Source organism: Nipponia nippon, unplaced genomic scaffold, assembly GCF_047370975.1.
Source record: "Nipponia nippon isolate SJK-2023a ecotype South Korea unplaced genomic scaffold, ASM4737097v1 scaffold_6, whole genome shotgun sequence".
Lineage (NCBI taxonomy): Eukaryota > Metazoa > Chordata > Aves > Pelecaniformes > Threskiornithidae > Nipponia > Nipponia nippon.
Window position 1 is genome coordinate 22,991,035 of NW_028262380.1, and position 22,288 is coordinate 23,013,322.

At 36.5% G+C, this 22,288-nt stretch overlaps 1 protein-coding gene across 7 annotated transcripts in view; it reads left to right on the forward strand.

Annotated features, from left to right (window-relative positions):
* PCDH7 (protocadherin 7) overlaps positions 1-16,417 on the forward strand; it is a 286,604-nt gene extending 270,187 nt beyond the window's left edge. For 6 of the 7 annotated variants that reach the window (XM_087737276.1, XM_087737277.1, XM_087737280.1 and 3 more), the window contains one exon: positions 12,059-16,417. In XM_087737276.1, the coding sequence (XP_087593402.1) occupies positions 12,059-12,438 (380 nt within the window). In that variant the 3' untranslated portion in view covers positions 12,439-16,417. The remainder of the gene's footprint in view (positions 1-12,058) is intronic. The other variant, XM_087737283.1, reaches the window with a different exon arrangement.
* The last annotated feature ends 5,871 nt before the right edge of the window (positions 16,418-22,288 follow it).

Sequence of the window (22,288 nt, forward strand, 5' to 3'; positions counted from 1 at the left end):
ATTACAGTCTATATACTGCACATGCACAAGGGGAATTAGTGCTGTGCTTAATACTTAATTACTAATGGACTGTAACCCAGGTGAATCTGTCATAAGTATGTAACCATTCTGAGCTGACGTTTGTAATTAATTCAGTAGCTGTAATCTGCACACACAGCTGAAAAATCAATAAAAAAAATAATGAAAAAATCCCTTTGAGCAGGAAATAAATCACACTAAGAGATTCATTATCTTTCTGTATTTGTCTCTCCATTTTTGAGGTGTGAAGACTTTTCCACATACTTACTATAAAAACAACAATAACAAAAAAACCCTTGCCCTTTCCCCTGCATCATATCCATGAGAAAGTATCAGTACTTACAACAAAAGTACAAACTTACTTAGGTGGGTTAATTCTGGGGTAGCTTTTACCTTTACTTAGGAAAAGTTGAGAGTTCCAAAATAATTGATCTAAAGACCAGAGCAACACTATGACTTATGCCACTGGCATGGAATGAAAGACAAGAGTCTGTAACTAGTTAATGAGTAAATAATTTTCTTTCCCTGGGACAGGTGGAAGTATTACCATTTACTCCTGATCTGTATGATGTTATACTTCTGTTATGTTTCATGATTAATGAAGATGAGCGCTATATAAAATTTAACCCATTTCTTCTGGAGTGTACTTATACAAAGAGGAAAAATGCTCATTAATACAATAACCTTAAAATGGTTTTTTATTTCTGTTTTTAGCATTCATTTAGGTCTTATGTCATGTAGATCTTCTGCTAAAGGAATGAAAATGCATTCTTTGTACTTTTCAATTCACTGCATTGAATTAAATTTAGTTCTGTATACCAGATCTTGCTAGTATGATTAAGTAAGTAAAATTACAAATTTATATGTGTATTTGTGAGAGAAACATGTATGACATGAACAGATGAGTATTTTTTTTCCATTGTGTGGGATAAGGTTCCTTTCATGTGACATAAAAGGTTAAATGGATTCTTCATGACTGCTATATTTCTTCTTACAACACAAGTTCCTCTTGACAGCTACTAAGAAGACAAGTAATCACAAGTTATTTGTTTCTGCTTCACGCTGAGCTCTACATTATTTAGATGATCATTTTCATGCAGAGCATGTAGATCTTTCTTTTTCTCAAAATTTGAAAATAACATCATATAAATTAATAGAGCTTCAGCACATTTTGCAGTTACTGTTCAAGTTTAACCTTTGAGGGTCTATGACTTGTAACAAAATAAACATTACATGAGTCACACAGAAAACCTCTTGGGAACATGAGTAATTCCCTTTTTATGAAAGCAGTACTACTATTTAATATATGTTATTATATAATATTTTATTCTGTATATGCGGGAATGAAATAAGATCCAGATTCCAGCAATGTGTTGCTGCACAAGGTAGAACTGTATGAAGCATTTCATTTTCAGGAATGCAGTGGTTCTGTCAAGATAATCAGTTCAAGTTACTATCTCACGTGGCAGAAGAATTCTGTAAGAAAAAAGTAACTCACTGAAAGATATGAAAGAAAGAAATCAGTATTCTCCCTTACAGCCAATTCTTAAAACACAGAAGCATTCAACCAGAACTTTATTTTAGTTTCAGCTCTTGTCCGTAGTCAAAAGTGGTTCAGTTTTGCTGTTTGTTGGTTCCCCCCCCCATTACTTATGATAAACAATTAACAGCCATGTGTGTAGGGAGGGTTGTGTCTTTTTAATCAGTCACCCTTTGAACCTAAACATTAGTCACGTCTAGTGCATTTTTATATCACTTCAACAAATACCAAGTTTACAAAACAGCTTGCAACTCTGTCAAATCGCTGATTTTTACTATATATTCAACTTCTGTTATCGATTCTGGATATCCTCTGAGATACTTGTGAGACAGCCATGAGATCTAATGACATTAAACATCTTTTGGGATTGTGCTTTTAGTTTCTAAATCGAAACAATGCATTCATTAATATCCCCTAGGAAATGTTACTTGGAGTATCTCCAAAAAGCAGTTGCCTTTTGAATGAGATGGGCATAAATTAGAGCAAGACGAGGGACAATCATATAACCTTTTTTTTCTCTTCTGTGGCAAGAGCATTACTTTTCCTACCTGGTGTCCATTCCTGATGAAAAAAATACATTATTAAATCCTTATTACCAAGAAATAAAATAAAGGGGAGGCACAGTCTACAGCTGAGGTTAGCTAATAATGGCTGCAAGCTACTCTGTTCCCTTAGAGCTCCTGCAGTCCCATCAGTTTGGCATGAGTATCAAGGAAATTATGCTGACTTTTGAGCCCTGATTCAGACTTTTTGTCGTGGTTTAACCCCAGCTAGCAACTAAGCACCACACAGCCGCTCGCTCGCTCCTTCCCCCCCACCGGTGGGATGGGGGAGAGAATCGGAAGGGTAAAAGGAAGAAAACTCATGGGTTGAGATAAGAACAGTTTAATAATTGAAGTAAAATAAAATAGAACAGTTAAATAGGTAAGGCAAAAGCTGCGCACGCAAGCAAAGCAAAGCAAGGAATTCATTCACTACTTCCCATCGGCAGGCAGGCGTTCAGCCATCGCCAGGAAAGCAGGGCTCCATCACACGTAACGGTTACTTGGGAAGACAAACACCATCACACGGAACGTCCCTCCCCACCCCCTTCCTTCTTCTTCCCCCAGCTTATATACTGGGCAGACGTCATATGGTATGGAATAGCCCTTTGGCCAGTCTGGGTCAGCTGCCCTGACTGTGTACCCTCCCAGCTTCTCGTGCACCTGGCAGAGCATGGGAAGCTGAAAAGTCCTTGACTGGTGTGAGCACTACTTAGCAACAGCTAAAACATCAATGTGTTGGCAGCATTATTCTCATCCTAAACCCAAAACACAGCACTATATCAGCTACTAAGAAGAAAATTAACTCTATCCCAGCTGAAACCAGGACACTTTTCTTAAGCCATCTTTAGGAGAGCTGACATTCTAATTGCTCCATGAATTGTTTCATATCAGAGTTTGTTAAGCACCGACACGTTTTACTGAAAAAAATAAAGTTATGTAATTTGACACAGTGACAGATTAATATTTTAGCATCAGTTTGGCAGAACAATTAGAGAGCTTAAATGTTTCCTACATCTTAATGTCTATGCTACTTCAGGAAGCCATAGTAAGTCTTACTTTTCTGAAGGATATGTTGTTATTTCAGTGATAGAAGTAAATCAGGCTATCAAAGGATTTAAAAGGATTACAGGGAGTCTTGTAGCAATTACACTTAAATCTAGAAAATGAAAATCTAAGGAATTTGAGTTCAGCATGGTGTATTTAGTACTGTACTCGCCACTGGTATCACATAAGCTGACACTTCTTAGTCTTCATTATATATATTCAATTGGTCTTGTGAATGAAATGAAATAAAGTCTGAACTACAGGATAAATACAACTTAAGCAAGACAAAACTATATGTTTTTAAGGTGCTTCTTTTTATAGTACAATGCAATCAGGGTTTTAAATTAGTATTTGTCTAGAATTAAGTCTGTTGAATTTGATTTCACTTTCACATAATATTGTATGCAACCTATATTATGGTTCTCCACTGGCAACCAACTGATTAATATGCTTCGGGCCTGGAAGAGTACAACTAGTTTTTTAGTGTTAAAAAAAAAAAACAACCCATAGGTCTGTTTTTCATATAAAAAGTCTTTAAATCAATTGTGAAGTATTGATGATTCCTTGCAGATCACAGATGCAATACTACAGAGCTCGTACAATCATTAATTTAGGTAGGAAACTTTTTTATGGAATTATTCTATAATTAGAGGAACAGTTAAAGCATGTTGTATCTTAACCTGCTGGAGGCAACTGTGATAGAAATAACTGTGGAATCTAAGCCAGGAATTTTATTGCTTGGGTAATATTTCTTTGATTAGATGCCTGAGTCATGTTGAATAGCTATATAGTCTGGTACAGTCTGTTTAATTAACCAAAGGAAATACATCAAGATCTTACACATTCTTTATGTTATTTGACTCTGTTCCTCCCTAAAACAGAGACAGGTATTATGCAAGGGTAAACAAACCCAAAATTTCATATACGAAGTAAACACTTGAAATTTTCTGCTTTACAGAGTCTTTCTTACACCAGTTTCAGGTTTAAGGGACTTCAGAGGCATGATATTTGTTTTGCACCACTACAGGTAGAAGCAGTATTCAATCTTTAACTTTTTGATGAAACTGTAACATGGAATGGACGTGTTGGGACTCAGGCAAGAAGATTTTATGAATGTTAGGTTATCATGTTGGAACGTGAGAGTGGGGGATTTTTTTAGCATTACTGGCTTTTTGTTTCTGTATTCCTTTGATTAACACCCATCTTAAATGGTCCAACCATTTTGCTTTTTGTTTGTAATTCTATTAACATAAAATTTTAAGGAGGATGTCATTCTAAAATGGACTTTGAGCTGAACATAAGTCCAACTTCTAAGGCTGATTTATTACCGAATGAGTCAAGAATCTTAACGCAGAAACAGTTAAGGATTGGATTGAGGCCAAAGTACATAAATTATATTAACAGAATTGCAGATCTGAAGGGAACCTTTAGAGGTCATTTAGTGCATCATTACTTTCCCAAGATAGGATAACCCATGTTTGTGTTATCTGTGGGAGAAGTTTTTCTAGACATTTGTCAAAGCCTCCCACTAGTGGAGATTCCATAATCTTCCATCACTACATTTATCCTCAATTTTTTTTTCTAGTTTCTAACCTGGTTTGTCATTGTTACAATCAAGCCATTACTTTTGGTCCGTTCCACTATGGGCATGCAAAACAGACTGTTCCCACTCTTGCTTTACCATAGCCTTTTAGGTATATGACAAGTGCTGTTTTCTCCCTCAGCTGTCTTCTCTTCTGGCTAACTCACTTTCATTCATCTAGCATGAGTTTTTTTTCAAATGTTAACGAACCAGTTACCTGTTTCTATTTTCTTATGGTATTGCTTTATGTGTTTGTTTTATTTTTATTTGTTTTAGTGGTAGAGGACTATATAGCATCTCATGTTTGCTTTGAAAATTCCACTTGGTCTCTCTTGAAACCACCTAAGTACTTGGACTTTTGACATACTACAGCAGTGAGACTTGCTGATCTTAGGAATTGTTTAAGGGATACTTTTATTTTACCATTTTTCAAATAAAGTATTGAAAATTCTCACTTTCATTCTATGTTCCTTTTTCCTTGCATAATGAAAGAATAAAAGGGTTCAGACTTCATTATTTTATATCCTTCTGTTGTACCTCCTCTCACAGTATTAATCATTCAATCAATGTACATGTAAGCTTTTCTGTACTCTGAAGTATTTTCTTAAGTACTGAAAAGAATTTCAGAATGGGCATGATATACATGAAATTATTCTAGTCCAAAAGCAATTAATATATTCATTACTTCAGTGCTGTTGGCATATCTCAAACAGTGGATTTGTGTTTGACTTTATTCAGTAGGACTGGTTTAGAGATGGCATGCACTATCTCTGCAATACACGATAATGCCACATTCAGAATGACAGCAGTCCAAGCCCTGGGGCACTAAATGCTTCTTGAGATATGTTCAATTGCTGTTTAACTGTGTTTAGCCTAAGGTGCAGAGAAAGAAGTTGCTGATGCCTTCAAACATGTTTATGTATTTTAATAGTGTCTTGGCATGTCAGAATATGCCACACAACTAACTGGGGTGCAGTTCCTGAATTACTGCAATTAGGAGGGAGGAATTTCAAAGACAGTACTGCTGTAGCTGTGTATCACTACAGCTTAGCTTTTTCCGTGCTCCCCCAAACAGTGATTTTCTACTATACGTACTCTCTCAGCTGTTTTTGTTCTCTGATCATGTAGTCAATACTTGTAATGCTTTAAGAGTTCTACTGTGTCTCCAATCATACAGCTCATAAAACAGACAACCATTTCATATAAAAGCTATGTAAATGGACTCCTGTTTAATTGCATAGTCATACTGGTGTTTCACTTGAATTTTGGGTAGTCCTCTGAATATAGTATATTTGTGTATAGAGTGCAGGAAAAGGTGGGACGAAAAGTGACTTACCAAACCACAGTCTCTGTCATTACTGTATGACTATTCCTTTTTCTTTTCTCACAGTATTCCGGAACTACTGCACAGGCATTATTTACAGGTCCTCAATAACTGGAACCATGCAGGGATGTTATGGGCCCATCAATGGGGAAAACCAGCAAAATCTGCATGTAGTCATTGATTTGTCATAGATACTATTTAGCGCTCATCTGCCAATGACTCCTCAGATCCCGTGGTCCAAGCTGCATGGTTTACAGAAGTACTGTTGCACTGCTGTAGTACTGTATGGCTATTGTGATCGTGTACTCCTCCAAGAAAAGGTCTACAGCTAGGAATGCTTTCTGGGGACAGGGTTCTTTCTGGGAATGTTCAAGTTATTGTATCCAGATAGGGTGTCAGTATTGCTTTGAAGGGTTTTCCATCTCCAGGGACAAGTGGAACAGAGCTTTTGACTGCTTAGGTACATCTAAAGTCTGTTGTTACCATAGGTTTTGTGCATGGTTTACATAGATGATAAAATGAAAAGCTCCTTGCATCTTTCTCCAAAAGAGTGGATGTGCTAGGACCACGTCATGACTAATTGAGAATGCTGGCTTTGTATAAAATATATTGTACAAGAATGGTTGTTAAAAAATGTATGGAGCTGAACCAGAGTGAGTGTGCATCCTTCATTATATTTCTGCAATGTGTGTGTACAAGAAAGCACAGAACCTGTAACATGTACTTATTGACTACTGTGTTCATAATACTTTCTCTGTACTTGATGAAATATATTGACCTTCTTTGGTAAGGAGTGGGAGGAGAGAAAATAACGGAAAACAGCTTGGGTGGAATATTTTGGTTGTTAATTTTTTTGGCTTTAAACTGGATATAGAACATTATATTTCCTTTCTCCACACTGTCGTGGTAGTTGCCTTCCTTTTTTGATAGCAAGCAATCCTTCTAGCCCTAAAGCAATGGTCAGCTACAATCAGCAGAAACATGAGCATACATATAAATAACTTCATTCATTTGCATGTTTTTATACAAAGTTTTATGGAAAACATAAGCTATCACTGTCTCAGAAATTAGCCATAAATATTTGAGGATTTGTTGGATTAATGATAAAAGTTTTTTTTTTTTTTTAAATTATAGTTATCAGCTAACTTTGGAAATTGGTAGTGGAAGCTTATATCAGATGCAATGAGAAAGTAGACTGTGAGACCCTGTAAATTACCGTTCTCCAATTTTTTTTTAAGCTGAAGTCTGAGCAGTTGCAAGTGAAATCTGCTTTATAAATATTCACTTTTGAAGTCTCCATTTACATGTATACCCAAAACCTTGTCTAAATAGCTGCATTTCAGGGAGTGGGTTTACAATGGCTTTACAAATAGTCAAGCAATACCTAGTTCTGATGCAGAGACATCATAAGAGGATATGTTTGAAAATAACTTAGATGACATCTGCCATTGTAAATCTGAAGATAATTTTATGCAAATAAAAGCTTAAATTTGAGTAGTCTATGTATAAACAGTTAAAACCTAACCCCAAACCTACAAATTTCTATATGACAAGAAATATCATCCCTCCAGGTTTACTTTCTCACTAATTAGCATTGTGATAAAATTTGTTTGTTGATAACTGGCATTTTAAGCACTTATTTGAATCAGTTTCCAGATATGTAACTGTGGTAGAAATCTGTTGTACTCTTCCTTGATGATTTGCCAATTGTGCTGACAAATTCCTTGCTGTGTCATATTCCATTAGGCTTATCAGCTAGCAGTGTGGTTGGTACTAGTGTCTTTAACTTTTAAACTGAGAAGTACTTAAAAAAGCATGTTACTTAGTGATAGATATGTTTGGATGTAAATTATGCTAGAGGAGAAGAACAACTTTTTTTTTTTTTCATATTCAGAGATTGTTCACAACTCCATGGGCTAGATAATGTAAAAAGAGGAGCATAAAGTCACTACTCTGCAAAAGAGGGTCAATCTGTTCAGGGAATTAGCAAAAATAAAGTTAATTAACTTTAACTAAATCAGTGTGGCAGTTCATTCAAAATGAAGGTTAAATCTCTGTTATCTACTGCAGTGTACAGAAAGTACCCAAGTTTTCCTTAACTGACTAGTTTAGGTACTGGTAATAGTTTAGTCCAGACAGCACTGGATGTTTTACCCATCTTCTGATATAACACACACACCAAACATTCCCTCCTTCCCTGCACTGCTTCCTGCCCCACCAAATGCTTAAGTTATGTCTATCTTTTAAACAGAATAGCAGTTAAAATGCAACAAGTTTCAAAACATGTTAGATTAAATGTGTGCTTAAATGCTGTGCTGATTCAAGCTCTTAGAACAGACGCAAGAAAGCAATGGAGTAGAAGGCTACATTAACTGTACATGCCAAATACTAATTGAAGGGTGTTTTAGAGGAAAATATATCACACTGGATCTGACAGCCTGAGGGAGGTGAGGCTGCTGCTTCTGCTCAATGTGCCCAGGTCCAACCAGTAGCAAAGATGAAGATGTATTCCCAGTAGGCACACACACAGAGCACACACATACACCGAATATATACACAGTTGGCCACACAGATCACAGACACTCAGAGCATTCACATGAACACAGACAGCACCAGTGGCCTCATTCTGCTCCCCTCTCTGGCTGGACAGGATGGAAGTCCACTAGTGAGAGTGGACACACACATACGTATGCATGCATATGCACACAGAGTAGAGAGCCCAAAACCAGGAAAGGATTAGAAAGGAATTTAACGAGAAGACAGGACAGATGGTGCTAATCAGGCACAGGGCACAACCAGACAAACTTATTAGCCAGCAAACTATTTACATGTGACTGGTCCTTTTATCCCCTTATCGCTTTATTTTCCCACTCTTGTTCCTCCCCAAATCACCTAAAAGTCTCCCTTGTCCTCCTTTTGGTTCCTCCCCTAAACATCGCATAATAAGTCCTGTGCTATCCCAAACTGCTTTTCCCCCATATCCCATAATGTGTCCTACATACCTAGACAACAATCCCCCTGTTAGACAGAAAGGTCTGCAGAGCAGCTGCCAGTGACTCATGGTGATGGGACAATGGGGCTGATGGCTTTGCTAGGATAGCCCTGGCAGGGGCCTGGACAAGGTGGTTGTTCTGCCTGGGTCCTTGATTTGGGTTCCTATCTGCTACTATACAACCCTGTTCTCCTCTGGGCCTGGGCAGATGGACTTTTGATGGGCTGATGGTCTCTGTGATGGGCCTGGGAGTAGCTCATGAGGGTATTATTTGGCTTAGTATTATCTTGCCAGTGTCTCTCCAAGCTCTTTTGTGGGTGTGAAGATGAAGTTTATCACATAACCCAACAGGGTGAGTCAGCCACATGCTGACTTAGAGGTTGTTGCTTCATAAAACAGCACTATAAGGCTGAATTGTACAGCAAGTCCTCACGCTTTACAATAAAGAATTCTAATATTTGTCCAGAAGTGAACATGGGATGCACTGCAACGCCAACTGGTAAAGTTTCAAGTGCATGATTCAAGGACCACTAGTGAGGGAAGGATTTTTATCAACTCAAGTAATGCTGGCTCAAGATTTTTTTGCACTAAAAAGAAACCGTCAGATATAATGAGACATTAACTGTTTCAATCTGGGAAAAAACCCAACCAACCAACAACAAAAACAACCCTTTTCAATGAACATATATTCCTATGTTTTAAATAAAGATCAGACATACTGCCTTGATAAGCATTTGCTAATATTCTTCCAGAGTAATAATTGAAATACAAGTAGCAAGCACAATGTTTAATGGTTATTGTTTGGAAATAAGGTGCTGTTTGAAGAGTTTATTGAGATTTAGATGGGAACGGCATTTGCCCTGTTGTAAAAATATGAAGGGTGTTTTTCTGTTTAAAAATCAAAGCACATCAGGTGCAGATCAGCAGTTAATTATGCTTCTTACCTTAAGGGAGTGCCAGAATAATACTAGATTTAGTTGACAAATAAAGAATTTTCCTGTTAGAGTCCCTGTCTTCTGTCTACATCTCTAGAACACAGTCATCTGACAGGCTAATAACTGTCCATAGGCTTTGCATTCTTCATTGAAAAATGTGGGAATCATAGCTGAGTCCAAGTACAAAAGCTTTAAAAAGTACAACTGGGAGGGGAAAAAAAAATCATTCAGTTCCCTCCTCCCAGCCTTACACATCTCAGCTACAGAGTTACTCAGTTATCTAAACATCAGTGCTGTTTTCCTCATTAAAATCAATGACGTACTGAAATATGAAATATTATGCAGTATTCGGAATACATACAGTAGATTCTATAAAAATGTTGAGAACAGTTAATAATAAATAATATGCATATTCTTTACAATACTGCAAGAAATTGCTAATTAAATGAATGTTTAAATGCATTAAAAAATCAGGACAAGATGAACATAAATCTGACTTTCAAGAGCTTTTGTAATTCTATCGGGATTAAATCTGCAGATGCTGAAAGGAAATATGCTTGGTCTGCAAGGACTAGTTGTAAATATTTTAAGTTAAAACAGTTTATTCTGGAAGAGGCAAAGGATTTTTGGTTGCTTTTTTTTTAACCTCAGAAGTGGTCTTTTTTATGAATTTATAAAAATTTCACAGTTGGAATTGTCACTGTTAAAGAAGGTCAAAATCAAAGAAAAAAAGGCAAAATAGATGTAACAAAATGAAGGCTGAATAGGCTTTTGAAAGATATTTTATAAGGCATAGGTTATTACTGGTAAAATTACTGTTCACATGAATTTGGGTGTTGTTGTGGGAAGGTAGAAAGTTGTCACAGCCCATATGAAGTACCTGACTGTGTTTCCATTTTGAAGCTCCTTGCTCCTTTTTAAGGTAATCGATTTTTTTATAAAAGAAACCTAAAAGTTTCATCAAATAAGTCATATCATGTGAAAGTCATATCAAATAAACTGGAAAAATTAATTTACTTGTTGATTTTTATTCTTTGTCAACTTTAACTGTTTGAATATGATGTTGTTACTTTGTAGGCAGCTCCAGTTATTTCTTGTAGACCATACAGTACAGTATAACTGAATAAAGGCAGAATCTTATCCAGTGCTTAAAACAGTTGAGGTAGCTTTTTAATTCAGTTGTAATGAAAGTATCAAAATACGAACATTAAAAACTGCCCGTGTTTTTATCTGGTAGGAGTCAATCCTGCAGTCCCCTGAACTTTGCACGTTTTCAGTGTAAGCTCTTACAAGTATAGTATCTAGAAAGCTTAGAAACAGTGATCTGGAACAGGACATCTTCTAACACAAGTCACATGTAAAATGTTAGTGCATCTATTCAGGCAGCCCTCAGATTCTCCCTGTTTCCCTGCATGCACACACAACACACAGAACAGCTTTATCCATACATGCTAGATTAACTTTATAACGAATAGCAGGGTTTTTGTATGCTCCTACTAATCATTGATTGTACGATTTATTTAACATATTGTGTACTAACAATGAATGCCCAACCCTCAGAAATACAAGCCAAGGTTTACATTATGTGCAAATTGAGTCCCATTGTCAATAACAGAGCTTCTCACTTGCAGGGCATTAAGCATGTTCATAAGTATTTGCAGCATGCAGGGCCTCAGGTTTCTTTCACATAAATTGAAAGCATTTTTTAAAAAAAAATTCAAAGAAAGGTATTTTTAATAATTTCAAGAAAATTGGCAGTATGGAATTAAGTGCTTGGTTGACTTTTAGACATCAAAATTCATTCAGTACCTAATGCTAAATGCTTTTGAGATTGATTTACAAGCACAGGAAGTGGCTTAATAGTCTTATTTTTCAATTCTTGAGGTTGAGGATAACTACAGATATTCTTGTTGCCTATGGGCACATGCAATGTAAAAAAACCCTATTACTAAGGAACTTATTGCAACATTTTTACCAAGACCTTTAAAAATACCTTTTGTGAATTTAAGGATTCTCAGTTTCACTGGAAGTCATTGCAACATTATACATTTGTAAAGACAACTCTATTTTACTTTCAGATTCAAGGCCTCTACCAGATGTAGCCCTGACAGGGAAGTGTACCCGAGAGTGTGATGAATATGGCCACTCGGACTCCTGCTGGATGCCAGTTCGCACTTCTCCTGAAAGAAAGCAGAAGAGCCAGCCAAAACTCTCCACTTTCATGCCTGTCGATGAACGGGGCAGTCAGGAAAAGCTGGCCAATGGAGAAGCCTCCCTCATGGGTGATCGCAACAGAAACCTCCTTAACAAAAAGTTGACCTCATCCTATGAGACCTTCAGCGCGGCTAGTTTCAGCAAAAATGAAGAAGGCAATCCAGAGGATATCCCCCTTACACAGACAGGGGAATACAAGCCATCTCCTGTCAATACTCTAACTAGAAGAGAAGTTTACCTGTAGGCTAAAAAGCAGCAACAAAGTTCTTTCATATTATAAGAAAGAAAAGGGGTGAAATTCTTAAAATCAAAACAATTTTAACAAAAAATAAGAAACAAAAAAGAGGGGGCCACCAAAGAGACAAAAGATCTGCCTGCCACTTCTGCCTCCATAGCAGGCATTTAATTATACTGTCTGCCTGACTATACTGTACAATGTAGAAAACGTTGTTACTTGCATGTCTAATTCCCCCTCACTGATTTTTATTTTCCTAAATCTATGGTTGCAAATTCCTCCCATAGTAACGAGCTTGATTAAAAAGAACACAACACACTGTTGTTTCCCCTCTGCAGAAGCATGAGTTAAGCCACTCATTTTGTTTGATTGTCATCTGGCTTGTTGAGGATAACAGGTCAGGGAAAATGTATTCAAAACATATCATCTGAATATTGCTGATCCCCACCAGGGACAATCCTTCAGAAACCATAGAGATATAGAGATAAATATAAAGGAATAATCATTAATAGGCACTTTGTGAAGACCACAGCTTTAATATTCTCACCTCTCATCTGAGGCTGGAAGCAACAGAAATATGTTCAGCCTGAGACTGCAGTCAAAAATGTGGCATACTTTCCTATGATTCATGAACTCTGGTTCTGTTTTATCCATAGAACAAATGTATTCTTGCTGTGTCTCTCTCTCCTTCTCTCTCGTTCTCTGTAATGATTACTTCAACGTAAACAAAATTAGCAACACATATACTGTAGGATAGTAACGATAAACTGTTGAAATCATTATTTTGGGCAAGACTAACATCTAGCTGGGAAGATCGTAATAACGAAAAGGCCAAAGATCATGCAATGGATCAGGGGAACTGCTAAGTATCGGGGCTTTGCTTAGAAAACTAATATCTTCACAAATACACACATGTACTCATAACACACCTTCAGTTACATTTTGCACAGCAGCACAGTTCACAAGCCCAGATGACATTTTTTTTTTTTCCCAGTGCAGTTCAGTTGTATGCCCAAAGGAACTGATGTAGGTTGTTTTGTAATGACATGATATGTTGCAGCAGATGCTGCATATGATATGCTGCATATGCCAGTTCCAGGGAATTTTTGAGATCAAAATTAAAAACTGATAGTAGTAATAGAAGACTGTGTTAATGAGAATGCTTGGTGGGATGGAAAGGGTGGACAATGGGATGATGCAGTGACAAGAGAATATTACAAGTAAAATACAAACCCTTCTTTTCAGAGTGCAAGGAGTACGAGTGATTGCTAAGTCTTTTGTCATCAGTGTTGCAGATTACCAACTCCTTCAATTATGTCAAAGATATAATGAAAGTTTTCTTGAAACACAAGTGCATTAAAACCAAGAAAAGGGCCATACTAAATGATGTCGAGACTCTGAATATTTAGGCTAGGTAGAAAATGGTCTGATAAACAGTGGTATGATACTCACCTAGCAGGTCAAGATGAGTCAAAAGGAGTCCAAGCTACCGTGATATGCAAGAGCTGTGGGCTGTAACGATTCTCATGGTGAGCACTTCTTGAAAGGAAGAGGAAATTAAACAGTTTTTTGTGCAATAAAAGCAAAAAAATGTGCAGAACTTCAGCCAGTTGCTTAGTAGCTGGTGCTGTACTAATAACAACAGACTGAGCTCAGACATTCAGACACAAGCGACAATCGAAAAACACAGCAAGGACAGCTCGAAGAAGGGGAAAGCATTCAAATCCCTGGCTGTTTAACCTGGCGTTAAGGCATGGCTAGATGGCTCTCTAGTGTACTGTAGTCACAATGTAGCTTTGGGTAGTTTCTTGCTTTGAAGAATTACATAGAAATAACCTTAAATGGCCTAAAGTAGAGATTGGTAAATCGATACAACTCATCACATTTATCTTTTGAATTCACTTCTCCATATAATGGGATGTGCCATTATTGGCCATTTCATTCTCCTCTCTTGAGTTTACTTTCTTCAAGTAACATTAGTTTGTGTATAGCAGTTATGATGAATGGGCACATTTTAGAAAGAAAATATTAAAATCAAAGATTAATAATGATTGAACATTTTTATGTTTAATTATTTAAGTAATATGGACAGATGCAAACTAGTACTTTGTTATGAGACTGCATACAGCAGTTACTGCTTTGTATAATCTGTAAGTACCTGTTTAAAAATGCTTCTAAAAATGCTTATATAATGTATACACATTTTTATTGCACGTTTCAACAGAATACACAATTGCATAACACAAATGTTCAACAGAATTTCCTTTAATAAGATTTTATTTAATATTACACACAAAAAAATAAATTAGGTAGCTTGGTTCCATATATTCTTAGACCCTTTTTCTACAACGCTAATAATACAGGTCATAGAAGACCTTCAGATTAAATGGATCAGCAGTCACTCACCAATTTTTGCACCACATAAGACAGTCATTAAATACTTTACTTGTGTGCATCTTCTTAGATCTAAAATGAGTGTGAAAGAATTTTTTTAAAATTCTGTCTACTGTAAGTAGTCACAGTAATTCTAGTGGAACTAGCCACTATTAATATGCTGATTACTCTTCTGACCTGGCATGACACACAAATATATTTTGTGTTTGTATTTTTCCTCTTTATTTGAAATAGGTTAAATCTGGTGCCACTCCATAAATAGAGTGCTTTTGTATAAAAATAAACAAATAAAACTATAAAAAATAATTAGAGTGAATGCGAAATATGCAACCGTGCCTTTTATACCTATTATTATGGTAAAGTGGTAGTTGGGTTTGGACACTGAGGGATAAGGGGCTATTCCCAACTTTTTTGAACCTGTATATTTACCTGTGTTTATTTTCTGAGAAATTATAAATGATATATTTAAAAACAAGCCTTTTGCCAAACTCAGTTAATGGACCAGTCTTAAGCATTATTAATACAAGACTGTGGTTTAAGTAGGTCTTGAGGATTTTTTTATTACTATTTGTGTGGGGTTTGGAGTTGTTTTTCATTTGTTTTTAATTCTGCTACCTGGAAAACTATGATCAGTCTATATTATAGTTATTTAGCAAGGTGTTGCCAGTTCATGTTGCCAGGAAAATTGACAATTTTTTTTTAATTGCTTTTAGCCATCATCACATTTCAGTTGTACTGTATAGAAATCATCCTTTTATTTCCTTCCATGGGAAACTCAAATGAGCTTTGCATGTATTTTACATTAGGGCACCTTTTGGATTGATGCGTTAATATATAACTTTATATGTATTAGAAAATTCAATAGCTTTGGTCTAAAATCTAATGCTCATTCTGGATCTCAGATCCACTATGTTTATTCGATATGGTTTCTGACTGGCCTGCTGCCTGAGTTTCAGGAAAAAAAGTTAAACATTATTTTTATGTGGGGGAAGAACTTAAATGGGATTGAAATGATTGGCTGAAAGGCTACCCTAGGAAGTTGTCAAGCAGGAAAACAAAGAATACGGATAAAGACCTTGCCATAAATCCAGCCATCACCAAACACTTGTAAGGAACTTGAACAATGAAGTATTTTTCCTTTTGTTTCATTGGTGATAAATATACAGTGTTTCCTTAAGGAATGAAGGAGATGAAATAGCAATAGAAATGAAAGTCCGGTTAAGTTGTATTACTAACTGAAGAGCATAAACACAAGGAAGAAGACAACATTCACCAGCTACCTGGGGTATGCTTTCAGACAACTTTTTCCTAAATTTTAAAGCACTTGCATTCAGTGTGGTACGATCTGTTTGTAATATTAATCATTGACTATTGTTCTGCAACTTGGATGTTGATAGTGAAGCAGAGAACAATTTATCATTGTTTATTATGAGTCACTATGCACGCAACTATGCTAAACATGGCAAAATGTATTAAACGCTACTCCACCTCTATTTATGAAATATTTACATAATTTAATTTGCTTTTGTACAGTTTTATGTAAATAAATTGCTTGTCATTTTTGTCTCTGCAAATTAAAATATAACATGTTCAACTGGTTGCCCATTTGCTAGTGTACTTTCTCTGACAGGCTATTCCACTTTTACTGGATTAAATCACATGCTAGTTTGCATATTTAACCTGTATTTTGCATGGCAAAGATGAAACTGCCTTTTTAACGGGCCATATCTTCAGCTGCTGATGTAGCTGAAGTTTTACCTGTCTACAGAATGAAATTCAGTAGAGGTTATTGTCACTCAGGAGAGCATACAGCTATTTTCGCAGTAGAAGTAAAGTACTTCTAATGATAGCAGTTCTTTCCAATTACTGTTCAAAAGGGCTTCTTATTAAGGTGTGTTTAAAACCTTTGCATTAAGGGGAATAACAACTCTTAAGTAAAAGCTCAGGTATTTCCATTATGGAATGGCAATTTTCTAATTATCAGCAAGGTTGTTATTTTTTCCAAGAAGTTTAGAAATATTAACAAATCCTAAAATATCAGTGAAGCATCTATGCTGAAAAGAACACCACAATTAATGCAGCATTTCAGAGCAAAATGTGAAATAAACACCTCCAGTTCTTTCTAGCTGTGAATCAAATTATCCATCTCAGCATAACTACAGATAAAGAACAAACCCTCCTCAAGAAGGAACATCTAAGAAGCAAAAAGAGTTTATTCCTTAGCTGTCTGGTCGCACACTGCTCTTTTTGTTTGTTTTAAAAAAGCAGGTTCCAAAACAGCCATTAAGTTGGGATTTGCTTCAGTTGTAATATGTGAAAACTATGTTTGTGGGGAGAGGGATCGAAGGTTAAAACTCACCCTCCTCCCTGTTGTTTTCTACAAAACACACTGTTGCTACAGAGACTTTGCAGTTGTGTACAATTTCCCACTGAACACTACAGAAAGCGCTGTTTCTGTCTTTTTACCTTAGTTACAGATTAGGCTTTGATTTTTGTGAATACAGGCTGGCCGGAACTTTTTTTTTTTTTTTAATAAACTTGACATTGCAAATTTCTTTCTCTGACTGTGCTTTCAGTTAACATTGCCTGGTCTTCTCTAATGAACATGTCAAGGAATATTCTTCCTTCCATAAGTAGAGGTCTGAATCTGCATGCCTAAGGAGAGAATTCAGTCCACCAGCTGACCCCAGATCTCCTACATCACACTCGAATGAGCTACCCCTCAACCTCTTTCAGCAGTAGCAGTATTTTAATGAGTAACTTCAATCAAGCTTTCATGTTTATTTTATACTAGATGTAGTATGCAAGGCATGACCTTATGTTTGTTTATTTTGTCTTTTATCTGCATTCTTCTTGTTTACCAACTGCATCTAGGAAGGTGATTACAGGAAGATAAAATAAATTTCCTGAACCACAGAGAGTGGGAAGAGAGGATAATATAAGCTGGTGAAAGTTAACAATTTATGCTCCCCTTTAACCCTGGCTTCATTTCTCCCTCCTGTGCTGCAGTAAAATGTAAATCTTACACAGAGACTGAAATTAATAAATGTGACCTAGACAGAAATAATTTCATGTCTTTATTGAGCCTCCTGAGGGGAGTATATAGAAGATGCTTAATAGTTCATAAATGTGCAAATTATCTAGCCTATGCAAAAGAAGAAAGCAACATCAGAGTTAGACAAGAATATTTAGTATATTGCTTAGTAAAATGATAATATTCCAGTCAGTCAGTTCATACAGCTATTTCTTTCTTTCACCAGGGAGGTGATAGTGTCCCTGTACTCGGCACTGGTGAGGCTGCACCACAAATACTGTGTTCAGTTTTGGGACCCTCACTACAAGAAGGACATTGAGGTGCTGGAGAGTGTCCAAAGAAGGGCAACAAAGCTGGTGAAGGGTCTACAGAACAAGTCTTCTGAGGAGCAGCTGAGGGAGTTGGGGTTGTTTAGTTTGGAGAAGAGGAGGCTGAGGGGAGACCTTATTGCTCTCTACAACTACCTGAAAGGAGGTTGTAGCGAGGTGGGGGTCGGTCTCTTCTCCCTAGTAACGAGTGATAGGATGAGAGGAAATGGCCTCAAGTTGTGCCGGGAGAGATTTAGATTAGATATTAGGAAAAATATCTTCACAGAGAGAGCAGTTAGGCATTGGAACAGACTGCCCAGGGAAGTGGAGCAATCACAGTCCCTGGAAGTATTCAAAAAACATGTCGATGTGGTGCTTAGGGACGTGGTTTAGAGGTGGACCTGGCAGTTAGGTTAGCGGTTGGACTTGATGATCTCAGAGGTCTTTTCCAACCTTAATGATTCTATGATTCTTCTAAAGCAAGTATGGTTGGCTTAAAAACTTAGATATACTTACCAAGAAACAAGGAAAAAAAAATGCAAAATACCTATTTTGTAGTGGTATGGAATAGCCTCTGGGAGAAGAGGGAACAAAGAACAGCAAATAAGTATAATGTAATTGGCACAGAAGTGTTAGGAATAAATCCCTTTAGGACTTTCAAACTGATTTAAGGATCCTAAAATAGGGAGATATTAATGCATAATTTGTAGCTATCTACAGTATCGTACTGTAATTTCTAAGAAAGGATTCTTGCTAATTATAAGACGTGGTGCTTTTAAAGATTTAATTAATGGTTAAAAATATTTATATCTTAGTATTCCTTCTTTGTAAGCTTACTAAAGCAAATTTCAGCAGGCTTCTACAGCATTCACTGTAGGAGAAGGCAGGTTTGGGAAGATCAAGATAGACAAGATACAGTTTTCATATTTCCAGAAAAGCAGGTTTAGTATACCAAGTTTACTCCTTCTTTGGTAAATTTTATACTCGGCAAACTCAGTGTCACGGAGAAAGTGACTTAAATAAGAATGAATCACTAACTTTTGCCCAATCCTGTCGAAAATTAGAGAAGGAAGGAAAGACTAGAGCATGAGGAAAAAATTGCTGTCTCTTTTTATTACCTACGTCTCATGGATTTCCAGCACCTACAGAAAATCCCATGAATGGAATCTCTAATACTGGAGTCTATCTTTTTGCCACACAAGTGTACACCTCCACCTCTTCCAAAAGAATCCGCAGGTTTTATAACTTGTACTAAGTCTAGTTGGGGTAAACTATCTTCTTTATGCTTTTACTTCTTATATAGTAACTATATCACATGATTCCAGAAAATGAAGCTGATTCTAACTGAGGCAAGATTATGGTAGTAGTAGTCTGCTCTAAGTTAGTTGAATATATATTTGATAAGACAAGTGGAAGTGAAGAAATCAGAATAAGATGAAAGGGATCCTGTTGGTCTGAAAAGATCCACAAACTGCTGCACACACTGTAATGATTTATTATTTAGGTCTGATCAAAACAGAAGAGGCTGAAAATTTCATAAGCAAAAAAAAAAAAGGGGGATTAAAAAAAATTACAGATGGAGATCTAATACCAGTTAAGTATGTGTGTGTGTGTATGTATGTATGTATATATACACACACCTCTCATTTCTGGCTCTTGAAGCAGATTTTAAGATACTCTTCAAGATTCCAGAAAATTGTCTAGTTCTGTCATTAGCCAATGTCAGAGAGACAGAATACTGGACAACAGAGACCTTCAGCATGAGGTTTTATATCTGTTCTAAGGTTTAGTAAGACAGAGCAAAATACATAAATTAGTGGCTATTACTTAACGCGGCAGGATATGGTGATCACAGAGTTGGAAAACAAGGTAAGAACCAAACTTGCTTCAGTTTCTCTCTAGCCTCCTATCTCACATAAGTTGCTAGAACAAAAGTTAGAGCAGTTTTTTTAATCTTAGTTCATCTCCTTTTGCTGACAGTTCCTGGAATCAGTTTGGCACCTACTTAGCTTTTGCCCACCTTCTTCTGAACTAGAAGAGAGCCCCGGAACAATAGGTGATTTCATATTCTTTTTCAGTCTGACCTCTGAGCATCTGGCAGGTATCATGTTGCCACCCTTATTTTTAGGAGCATGAAATCATGGTAGACTCCCTCACATATAACTCTAAATATGAGTCTGAATATTAAAAGGGTACTTATAGGTGGTAGAACAACAAGTATGCCTTGAATTTAGAATAATCTGGTGCTATGCTGATAGAAAAAATTATCCTGAATTCCAGAGAGGATTGAAAAGCTGCTGTGTGTGATAAAGAACAAACCACATGCTGGGTACAGCCTTATAATAACAAGCAGTGCATTTCTTCTTGCTCTAATCTGTGCCTTATGTAGAGATGAAAGGAAAATGTACAAATGCCCCAGGTCCCTCTGAAGTACAGTTAATAGTGTTTCATATATACAAGAAAGAAGGAATCATCTTTTGCCCAGCCCTGGTAAGTTAAGCTTGTTTCCAATCAGTTTGGATGCCCCTGTTGAATATTCTCATTGTGTTTATTTGTCACCAGTACAATGATAATGGGTAATTAATGATACAGCTAGCATGACGTGCTCATTTAGGAAAGCATAGAATTGATCGAGGGAAATGATGTAAAAGTGTCGCCTGGAGAACAAGGCATTCAAACTATAACTCCCATGAGGTGCTGCAATATATCAGCTAAATACATTATTACATATTAATATAAAAGTTAAATACCACTTTTCAGTTCCAAAGAAAACTCAGATAGTCAAAATAAGCATTCAGAAAGAAATAAAGAAAGTGATAGTTTGGTTAGTCACGGACTGAGAAGGTCACATCTGAGAGTAACAGAATAATTTTTCTGTACTGAGTGACTGCAGATGAAATAAATTTAGCAACACTCAGAAATAATACATCTTGTCTTTCCTTACACAGTGATGGGATCTGAAGCTTCCAGAAGTTTACCGTTCAGTGGCACTCAGAAAAAAAAGAGTGAAGGCTTAGAATTAAGGAAGGATTATCAAACAGAATAAATTCTGCTGCTTAAATCAAGATGGAGGTGCATCATGAATATTTTGCACTGTTCTGACCTCCACCCCTCCGTATTAAAAAGATATAAATACTAGAAGAGATGTTGAGTAGGGTTATCAAAGTTATAAAATAAATAAGATAGGACTCTTCAGCCTAGAGAAGAGAACTGAAAGGTTTGACAGTGGCCTGTATAAAGTCATGAATGGCATGAAGAGAAGTGGAGAAAAACCATCAGTTTCCCTTAATGAATGGACTATGAAGCATCATATGAAATTATCAAGCAATATGTTCAAGATATACGGAAGACAGTGTGTTTTCTCACAGTGCATCAAACTGGTCAACTTATTGTCAGAGGAGATGGATTTTTGGGATGCACCCCATGAATCTGGCTCACATAAAGAATAAAATAAAAAACCAGAGGATTTCTAGATTGATGCTTTTTATGAGTGACATAAATTAAGAATAACATAAGCAAAAAAAAAATATCTGTTTGTTTCTCTTGCTCTCTTACCTAAACAGATGCACTAACTACTGGAAGTAGAATACTGAAAATCTTTTTCTCTCTCTAAACCCCCCCAAAACCAGACCAAACACACACACACACACACAAACAGAAAAACCCACAAAAAACCCCAGCCCTCAACACCACTATTTTTTTAACCAACACAGTAAAAAGCTTTGCTTCAGGAAGTTCTTACTGATACTCAAAGCTTTTGATAATCTTTCCCCAAAAGAGTGATCAAGAATAATCTCTGCCTAACCACAATTACTCCTTGGAAATCTTCTAGCTGCAAGTATTCTGCTGACAAAACTTTCAGCAGGAAAAAGTTAGAAAAAGGAAAAAGCTAGATTTTCTTTCCTCCAAATTGCAACAAACTTACCAATTAAACTCCAAAACTCTGCGCCTCAGGAAACTCATAGCCGGACTCACAGAATTATGTAGGTGGTAAGCACTAAAACAGACTGTTACTGCATTTATTCAGACATGTGAAGAGCCCATTACATGTTTTTTAAAGATAATCATGTATTTAACTCCTGCTGAAATCAGTGACAGGCATTTATCTTGTGCACTCCTGATT